The sequence below is a fragment of the Carlito syrichta genome, unplaced genomic scaffold (assembly GCF_000164805.1).
Source record: "Carlito syrichta isolate Samal-C Ts95f unplaced genomic scaffold, Tarsius_syrichta-2.0.1 Scaffold303048, whole genome shotgun sequence".
NCBI classification, from domain to species: domain Eukaryota; kingdom Metazoa; phylum Chordata; class Mammalia; order Primates; family Tarsiidae; genus Carlito; species Carlito syrichta.
In genome coordinates this window covers 72,690-83,146 of record NW_007247144.1, presented here as the reverse complement: position 1 = coordinate 83,146, position 10,457 = coordinate 72,690, and the positions used below count along the sequence as shown (strand labels likewise).

Genomic DNA, 10,457 nt, shown 5'->3' with positions numbered 1-10,457 from the left:
CCGGGTCGCGAGCGAGCCGACCCCCGTCCGATTTTCCCGCCCCCCCCGGCGTCGCCATTTGCTTTGATTCCGGTGAGAGGTTTTTTATTTCCCTGGGTCCTTCAGGCCCTCGAGACGAACAATGCGGAAGGCCGAGAGATGGACACGTTTTCAGGGGCAACGTACGTTTCCAGACCGTCTGCTTTTCCCGGTCCCACCCCCACCCCGAGCGGCGATTAAAGAGTATTTTTGAAGCCTAGGCATAGTGGATAAAAAAAGCGATTCGGGTTTAGTAGAGATTAGATGCGCACCCCACTCTCTCACGGCTTGGCGGAACGTTTTGAAGGCCTTGTAAGACGCGCTGTCCTGGAGATTCGGTGGATTTCTCAGTTCTGGGTAGCTGCTCTGCTTGACCCGGAGTGGGTGAGCAGTGAAGGGAATTTGTGGAAACTGCGCTGGGCCGTCAGGAGACCGATTAGCCGAGTGACCTTGGGTAAGACAGGACGCTCACCGACTCTCAGTTTTGTCATCAATAAAGCTAACGATTTCCTCAAAAGGCCCTTCCGACTTTGGAATGATTTGATTTGGTCGATATAACTGAAGAATTCAACTGCAGCTTAGTCTGACACTGTCCCCTCCCTCCCTCCCTCCCTCCCTCTCCTGCTGTGCCTCCATACACAATAAGACACTTTCATTATAGAGAGTGGCTGTTACATGGCCTGGGACCAAAGAAAGCATTTATTGTGCGGGCCAGTGCTAGGCGGATTGGAGGCGGTCAATAAAGACTTGTTGAGTTGAATTGTGGAGAATTCATTGTAACCACATCCACAGAGCACTGTTATTGTATGTGCTGGCCAAGTGTGGAGAAACAGCTTTATTACATAGGGAACCATAATGAAGGTTTGCCCAAGAATGTTTCTCCAGGTGTGTTATCCTCTTTAAATTGCCGTGCAAGGTTCTTGTTCATTATTTCACGCAGGTTTCACCAATCCTAAGATACAGGCAGGGAAGGTAACCTCTTCATATCATAGTCTTTATCTAAGATTCTGCTTTAAGCGTTTAAAGTTTTTCTCATGTTTATATATTCCATCAAAATGCAAATTAGTTGTATGTTAAATCTTACCTTTTCGTCCTGTGGCAGTATCAATATTCTATGGGTAGTTAACTGTCTTTTAAGGTAGCTGATTCGTATTAAAACATTATAGCTCTGCTTTAAAAAGATGGGGGTAGCCGGCTCGGTGGCTCAGCCTGTAATCCTGCACCTTTGGGAGGCTGAGGTGAGTGGATTGCCTGAGCCCGCGGGTTCGCGACCCGCCTGGGCAGCAAGACCTCATCTCTACCATAAATCAAAAAATCAGCCGGGCGTGGTAGCGCATGCCTGTAATTCTGGCTACATGGAAGGCTGAGGCGGAAGGATCGCTGGAGCCCAGCAGGTCGAGGCTGCGGTGGCCGGAAGCGGCCACTGCACTCCAGTCTGGGTGACAGAGTGAGACTCCAACTCAAAAAAAAAAAAGGGGGTAGAGGATCAATTTATTTACACTTTCAAAACTATGTCCTGGAAAATGGGCTGTTTAGAAAACAGCTTTTGAAATAAACTGAGCTTTTACCTTCAAACCCTTTGTATTTATCCTTGGTGAAAACTGAGGGTATCCTTGGCTGCTGGGGGTAATCTTATCTAGAGCAGATGGTGTGTCAGAATGTTTTTCAGTGTAGTGTGACCCAGAGGTAGTTTCCTACTATTTAGAAAGCTCCCTCTCGCCCCTGATTTGACTGACAGGGATGCTGAATGCTAAAGAAGTTAAATAACTCACTTAGGGTTGTATAGCTTACTTGTGGGAGACTAGGATTCAGTTGTTCCAGCCCGTACCCCTTTCACTGTTACAGGATTTCTCCCACCGTTTAATCTTTTGAGCAGACTGAAAATTGGAACGTGCAGTTACATTTCTTTAGGTTTGTTGAAAAAAAATTTAAAGATCATTTTTTAGGCAGACACTGCTTAAGTACTTCATGTATGTTAACTCATTTAGTCTTCACAACAACTCAGGCAAATACTGCTTTTCATTCCCATTATGCAGTTGAGGAACCTGATGGACGAAGAGGTTAATTTGTTCGCTGCTCTAATGTCATCAACTGGTAAGTGGTTGGATGCTTTAACGCTCACATGAAGCTCTTCCAAGTAGCCCGTGGAACAAATTTGAAGGCAAAACTGATTGCAGAATGAATGGGCAAAAAAGAGTAACACTAAATTCAGTCAAGTCTTTTTAAACTAATACTTGCAAGGAATCATGCTAAGGAGTCTAAGAAGGACAGAGAAGCATACCTTTAACAAGAGTCTAGTGAGGAACAAGACAAGAAAAACTAGATTGTAGAGAAAGAAGCATCATAAGAAATTACATAGCAGATGCTTGGTGAAGACCATTTAGGACCTCTAGAGGCAGAAGAGCAGATTGTGCTCAAATCATCTGAGAAACCCCAAATATTTCAGCCCTTCTGCTGCTGTTGTAGGTTTTCTCTGGCCCAGAGGAGAAGCTGAGAAGTACTGAGGGTGGGAAAGGACCTCTTCCGATCAGGGCAGTAGGAGTTTGTCCACACCCTTGTCTCTGTCCCTTCGGGCCCACTTTCTCCTCAAAGTGCCGTCTTGTTGATTCCACTGACCTAAGGAGTGTCGTGCTCCGTAGCTGAGACAGGATAAAACGCTCACAAAGGTAGAGGTTTCTGATGACTGGACTAGCTCCCACACTCAGTTCTGCTCAGTTATCCTGCTTGAAGGCCCCAACTGGTTAGAGTGTAAATAGTCCCTACTTGCACCTCCTGCTGCGTCTCCTCCAGGAATGGCTTCAGTCACATAGTGACCCTCTGGTAAAAATGGTGGTAGATGGGGTCATTTCCTGAGGTCATTCTTCACGATCACCTTCAAAGGCTTTCATTTTAGAAAGACTAAACACAGAAGCCCTTTCTTAGCCCACATGTTGGGTACAGGATAAATTTGGTTTGATGGTTAAAGAGCTTGAACTGAAGAGTCACAGACTTAATCATGGCTCTAGCATTTATTTGCTTGATGACCTTGCATTAGTTATTTAATGGCAATAGACCTTGGTCCTTTCGTCATTAAATGTAAGTACCTCCCACGATTGTTACGTAGTCAAGAGAAATGCTTCATACCTTGTACCTAGAAAGCACACGATAAATGTTGGCTGTTACTATTATACCTACTAAAGCAGGGGTCTAGTCATTTAACTTCTCTGGCATTTAGTATACTTATCCATCAAGTAAGGGAAAGGGAGGGGGGCATTCCAAATAGTAGGAAGCTATCTGGGTAGTTGGCAGGGAACCAGGCTGCACAGCAGGAGATGAGCAGTGGCGGCAAGCAAGGCCTCACCTGTATGGACAGCCACTCCCCATCCTCACATGCTGCCGTCTGCTGTCAGAGCTCCGCCTGCTGTCAGATCAGCAGCGGCATTAGATTCTCAGAGGAGCACGAACTCTATTGTGAGCTGCGTGTGCGAGGTATCTAGGTTGTTTGCACCTTAAGAGAATCTCATGCCTGATGACCTGAGGTGGAGCTGAGCCCGTGGTGCCAGCACTGGGGAGCAGCTGCAAATACAGATTAACGGTAGCTGTGGGGTTTGGCTGCACGTGTCCCCGTTCTCCCTCCCCTGCCTTCCATGGAAAAGCTGTCTTCCACGAAATGGGTCCCTGATGCCAAAAAGGTTGGGGACCACTGTACCAGAGGGTTCTTGCACAGCAGCTAGAGACGAGTAGCATTTTAGCTTAGCCTGTGAAGGATAAGTAGTATTTGAAAAGGCAGGTGGGGAAGGAAATCCCAGGCACTGAGAATGGCGTGAGGAAGGGATGGCAGTCAAAACACAAGGCGTACGTAGAAAACACTGATGAGAGATAGAGAGGGTTCATAGGGGGTTGGATGGAAATGAGGCTTGAGGGGAATTGGGACCAGGGCCTGGGGGATATTGACTGCAAGGCTGTAGGGTTTCAGGAAGGACGATCGAAGAGTAAGGTGGGTTGTGGGAGGGTAGGGAGAAACTGGAGGCAGGAAACCAAAGAGGAAGCTGGACTTTCAGGGTTAGATGGAAAAACAGGTCTCATCAAAGAATTAATTATTTGTGCTTGGAGACTGAATGCATCTTAAGAAGGGAGAAATCAAAGAGGGTAAGGTTTTGAGCCTAAGTGACAGGTTAGTGGAATATCATAATCGCTAACTGCCACTAAGGGCTACAAGAAACTATCAAGGGAAGCTGGAATAGTTTGGATAGTTAACATCTGTTCAGTTTAACAGTTAATTGCCAGGTTCTCTAAGATAATACAAAGAAGACAAGAGTCTCTGTCCTTGGGGGGGGTGTTAAATTTAGTTGAGAGGCAGAAACAAACTGCAACCCAAATAATGATACTATAAGGAGACTGTAAGTGCCATGAAATGGCAACAGAAGTGCCAAGGATATTCAAAGGAGGAAGATACTTTATTTTATTGGGGATTTGAGGACAAATTTATGCTTCTAGAAAAGTGAGTTTAAAAAACTGACCAATAGAGTTGATATAATGGAGGTTGTTAATAGTAGAAGAGTGAAGATTAAAAACCATGACCCACGCTTGGGGACATGAATGGGCTAGATTGACTGAAATATGGAGGATCGCTACAACAGAAGCGGTGGGAGGTTAAGATGGGCGAGTGGAGTGTGTGGTAAAGGCTCTGGAATGCCAGCGGGATTCACTAGCAGCGAGCAGCAAGAGGGAATGACCAGAAGCCTGCCTTAACAAGACTGCTGACCTTGTCATGTTGTGTGCACTGGAGCAGAGAGAAACTGGAACAAGAGAAACTGTGGGGCCATGGTGCTGGTCTCAGCAGGAGCTAGAGAACCCGCATTAGGTCGGTGGAAGGTAATGGTGGGAGGCATAGCAGGAAGAGTCACCGCCTTCCTGCGTTCGTTTTAGGGTGAGATGGAAAAGAAACTTAGGCTTGTCGAAATGACTTCACCTCCAGTTGGGAAAAGGCAGGTCAAAGGAATGGTCTCTTGGTTCCCCTAGGCCCTGCCTCTTCCTGGAGAGAGCGTGTCTGTACTTGACACCCAGCTCCAGGAGTACCTCTTTCAGGAAACTCCCTTCTTGTGGACCCATCGGTTGCTGCTTCGGGCTGGCTCCTCTCGCACTTGTGTTAAGATCTGAGAACTTTCTGCTTTGTGCTGTGTTTGTGTAAAAGTTGGAATCGTGCTGCCCATCTTTTCATTCCCCTCGCTCTTACAGGACGTCTTGCACATTGTAGGTGTAGATATGCACCAGATGTTGAAATGGAATCATTGTGGCTATAATGGCTTAAGAGGTAAAGCCGACCTGATGTTGAAAAGCCAAGTATACTTACCCCAGCAAAGAGAGTGGGGTGCAAAACAGGAACAAATATGGTTGGCAGTGGGACGTTTACCAGTTTAAAATCACTGGAAAAATTACTTAATCTCCAAGCCTGGGGAATTGGTTCCAGGATACACACACCACCACCACCATCACCACCACCACCCCTCCCTCGTGCCCCCATACAAAATCCACAGATGCTCAAGTCCCTCATATAAAATGGTGTCATATTTGCATATCCTCCAAGATACTTTTTTTTTTTCCTCTCAAGCTCTGCAGACTCAAAATTTTTTTTCTTTTTTCTTTTTTATTGAGAGAGAAGATCTCACTCTGTCACCCAGAGCCTGGAGTGCAGTGGTGCAATCATAGCTTGCTGCAGCCTTGAGCTCCTGGACTCAAGCAGTCTTCCTGCCTCAGCCTCCCGCATAGCTAGGACTACAGGCACGTGCTGCCATGCCCAAGTAATTTTTTTTTTTTTTTTAGTTGGAGTCTTACTCTGTCGCCTAGGCTGGGGTGCAGTGGTATGTTCACAGCCACCCTAGCATCAACCTGCTGGGCTCTGGCTGTCCTTCCGCCTCAGCCTTCCCAGTAGCCAGAACTACAGGCATGCACTACCACACCTGGCTAACTTATTTATTGTAGAGACAAGGTCTCCCCAAGTTGCCTGGGCTAGTCTTGAACCCACGGGCTCAGGCAATCCACTCACCTTGGCCTTCTAAAGTGCTGGGATTACAGGCTGAGCCACCAAACCCGGCTAATTTTAAAAAAATTTTTGTAGCAATGAGGGCTTGGTCTTGAACTGGTCTTGAACTCCTGGCTCAAGTAGTCCTCCCTCCTTATCCTCCCAAAGTGCTGAGATTATAGGCATGAGTCACTGCACCTGGCCCTCCCATATACTCTAAAATCTCTAGATTACTTATAAAACCTAATACAATATAAATGTTATACAAACAGTTGTTGCACTGTATTGTGTGTGTGTGTGTGTGTGTGTGTGTGTATTTTTTACTTTCTCAAATATTTCTGATCCACAGTTGATTGAGTCAGCTGATGGGAAAACCTGTGGCTATGGAGGGATAACTGTAGTTTCTTTCTTTTTTTTTTTTTTTTAATTGGAGTCTCACTCCATTGCCCAGGCTGGAGTGCAGTGGCACACTCACAGCCACCCCAGCGTTGACCTGCTGGGCTCCGGGAATCCTTCTGCCTCAGCCTTCCAAGTAACTGGAACTACAGGCGCACTCTATCACACCCGGCTAATTTTTTTATTTATTGTAGAGACGAGGTCTCACCATGTTGCCCAGACTGGTCTAGAACCGTGGGCTCAGGCAGTCCTCTCACTTTGGCCTCCCAAAGTGCTGGGATTACAGGCTTGAGCCACCGCGCCTGGCCTATATACTGTTATTTTAGTAAAGATTTCTATTTTTCATTAAGGACAAAAAGATGAGGTAGAAAAAATTAATCCGGTAAATAAATCTCAGATTAAAATTATAGTCTTTGTGATTCAAACAGTTTTTTTAGAAAGAAGTTAGCTAGACATGGTGGTATGCACCTTGTAGTTCCAGCTACTTGGAAGGCTGAGGCAGAAGGATCATCTCAGCTCAACAGGTCTAGGATATAGTAGCCATGAGCATGTCACTGCACTCCCTCCAGCCTGGGCAACAGAGTGAGATTTTGACTCAAAAGCAAAGGAAAAATACTTCAATTTGATTCTTAGTTATGATGGCTGTAGAGGTGAAAAAAAATACCTCACAAAGATTTATAGCTTCAGACGGAAGAATTGCAGTGTCAGTTATGCTTAGTAACTCCATAATTAGTCCTTTCCGTCAACCATGCTAAATTTTTGCTGTTAGACTTCAAAGAGTATATTTCTATTTTCCATAATCCTATTCTTACAAACTAATCAGAAGGTAATGTTTTATATTTTTAACAAACAGGCTTAAGACCCTCTAAAATTCCTTATTTGAAAGATTTTTAAACAAGTTAGACAATATTTTTAAAGTTTTTTTATTTAGGTGTGTGTATGTTTGAGTTGGAGTCTCATTCTGTTGCCCAGTCTAGGGTGCAGTGGCATGCTCACAGCCACCACAGCCTTGACTTGCTGGACTCAGATGCTCCTTCCGAGTAGCTGTAACCACGGGCCTGCCCCACTACACCCGACTACTGTTTTTATTATAGAGACAAGGTCTCACCAAGTTGCCCAGGCTGGTCACGAACCTGTGGTCTCAGGCAATTCTCTGGCCTCTGCCTCCCAAAGTGCTGGGATTACAGATGTGAGCTATGGCGCCTGACCCAAAGTTTTTAAATAGAAGAGTTTTCCCAAGATACTCGGTATCATTTTTGACAGCTAAAATTGCATAATAGTAGAAATGTTGCATACATCTGTTCTTGTAATTATTCTTTCTTCAATCTTTTTTTAAAAGCAGATACTTTCTTACTCATTGATAACTTTGATTTAGATTGACATTGGTTTTTGCCTCCTAGTGTAGCTAAGACTTTGCTCTAGATAGAAGCTTCAGCTGTGCCATTTTCTTGTTGTTCACTTATGTTTGTATCATTAGCATGTCCTCTAATTGTAGTCTCTCCACAATAATCTTTAAAGCTGCTTGATGGGTGGGTACGGTGGCTCAGTCTGTAATCCCAGCACTTTGGGAGGCCGAGGCGAGAGGATTGCCTGAGCTCAGGGGTTCAAGACCAGCCTGGGCAACTTGCTGAGACCTGTCTCTATAATAAATCAAAAAATAAACCAGGTGTAGTAGTGTGTGCCTGTAGTTCCAGCTACTTGGAAGGCTGAGACTAAAGATCACCTGAGCCCAGCAGGTCGAGACTGTGGTGGCCATGAGCATGCCATTGTACTCCAGCATGGACAACAGAGTGAGATTCCAACTCAAAAAAAAAAAAAAAAAAAAAAATTGTCTTGTTTATCAAAGTGAGATTAGTTAAAGCTAGATTTTTAAAAATTCATTATTTCACATAACTGGTCTCAGATAAACCAGAATATATCACAATATCTAAAAGTGAGCAATGGTACTTTGGCAGCCCTGGGAGGGGAGGGGTTAAGGGAAGGCCTTTCTTTTCTTTTCTTTTTTTTTTTTTTTCTTTTTTGAGAAAGCAGGGTTTATTGAGAGGACAGAAAAGCTCCCAAGGTGGGAGGGGACCCCAGGGGGTTGCCCAAGGGAAGGCCTTTTATGCTTCCCTCAGGTTGTAACTCATACTATGTATAAGGTGTGACGTGTCAACATTTGGATTAAGTGAGGGTGTTAGTGTCAAATTGTGTTTAATTATGGCTTCATTTCTCTCACTTAATTTTTTTCTGTAGCCCTAGTGGATCATCTTGTACTTTGGAAACTAAAACTTTAGACTAATCAAGGCATCCCATAAAATTAGTAAAAATAGCTAGATGGTAGATTGGCATGTACCAGGCTTCAGATTGGCTTGAATGCTGACCCCACCAGGTAGCCACCTGCCACTGAGCAAACCAAACTCTCGGTTGTGTCAACTGTAAAATGGTACTAAGAGTTCTACCAGCCTGCTAAGGTTGTTGTGCAGGCAAAAGAAGATTGTGCATGTTCTGCATTAAGCCTGGCACCCGCCTAACATTCAGCTCTCACCGGGCTAAGCATTAGAAATGCTCCATTTCATAACCTGATGTTCACCTGCAGGTAGGTTACTCTGACTCCAGGCAAACATCCTGAGGGTGGAGTTCTCCTGTTTGAGGTTTCTGTTTGCAAGCCTCAAGAAGACATTGGAGAGAGTGCAGCTCTGCGGTTGTTTTTTCTGCTATTATTCAGAAGCATTCTTAGTGCCTTGTGCGACCTTGTATGAAGCATTGGCCACACAGATCACTTTTTGTAAAGGTACATACTAATAACTTTTTTTTAATACTCCAGGAATAGTACAGAAACATTTTAAAACATCCCCTGGGACAGAAAGGCAAGCACAGACCCTATTTGGATCAAGTTGGTTCCCTGAGCCTGAATGATGACTGCTGAATCAAGGGAAGCCACAGATCTGTCCCCGCAGGCTGCACAGGAGAAGGATGGTATCGTAATCGTGAAGGTGGAAGAGGAAGATGAGGAAGAGCACGTGTGGGGGCAGGATTCCAGCCTGCAGGAGACGCCTCCTCCTGACCCAGAGATATTCCGCCAACGTTTTAGGCGCTTCTGTTACCAGAACACTTTTGGGCCTCGAGAGGCTCTGAGTCGGCTGAAGGAACTTTGTCATCAATGGCTGCGACCAGAAGTAAACACCAAGGAGCAGATCCTGGAGCTGCTGGTGCTGGAGCAGTTCCTTTCCATCCTGCCCAAGGAGCTGCAGGTCTGGCTTCAGGAATATCGCCCTGATAGTGGAGAGGAGGCTGTGACTCTTCTAGAAGACTTGGAGCTTGACTTATCAGGACAGCAGGTAAAAAGAGGTGAAACTTTGTGTGAGCCGGTCATGGACATAGATGGGCACTAGGAGAAAGTTACTGATTTAAAGCAAGTAGTGGTGGTCTTTGTGGTGGTTCTTCTGTCTACTCTCCTTAGATATCAGAGTGTTCTGGCCATCTCTCTGCATCCACAGGGATATTCTTGGTCTTTTCTTTAATATTTTAATTCTTATTTACAAAGTGATTTACCCACAAGCCCAACCTGTTTGTCTTTAGGTCCCTGGTCAAGTTCATGGACCTGAGATGCTCGCAAGGGGGATGGTGCCTTTGGATCCAGTTCAGGAGTCCTCGAGCTTTGAGCTTCATCACGAGGCCACCCAGTCCCATTTCAAACATTCCTCTCGGAAACCCCGCCTCTTACAATCACGAGGTAAGAAGCCAGGCTTCAATTTTGGAGGAAAAAAATGATTCGGGGCTGGGCTCGGTGGCTCAGCCTGTAATCCCGCGCCTTGGGAGGCCGAGGTGAGTGGATTGCCTGACCCCAAAGGTTCAAGACCCGCCTGGGTAACTTGGCAAGACCTCATCTCCACAATAAATCAAAAATTAGTCGGGCGTGGAGGCGTGTGCCTGTAGCTCCAGCTGCTTAGAAGGCTGAGACAGAAGGATCGCCAGAGCCCAGCAGGTCGAGGCTGCGGTAGCCGGGAGCGGCCACTACACTCCAGTCTGGGTGACAGAGTGAGACTCCGACTCAAAAAAA

General features: G+C 45.6%; 1 protein-coding gene across 1 annotated transcript in view; it reads left to right on the top strand.

Annotated features, from left to right (window-relative positions):
- ZKSCAN1 (zinc finger with KRAB and SCAN domains 1) overlaps window positions 1-10,457 on the top strand; it is a 22,542-nt gene that overhangs the window by 490 nt on the left and 11,595 nt on the right. The window contains exons 2-3 of the mRNA XM_021712077.1: window positions 9,222-9,735; window positions 9,977-10,130. Coding sequence (XP_021567752.1) covers window positions 9,310-9,735; window positions 9,977-10,130 — 580 coding nt within the window. The 5' untranslated portion in view covers window positions 9,222-9,309. The remainder of the gene's footprint in view (window positions 1-9,221; window positions 9,736-9,976; window positions 10,131-10,457) is intronic.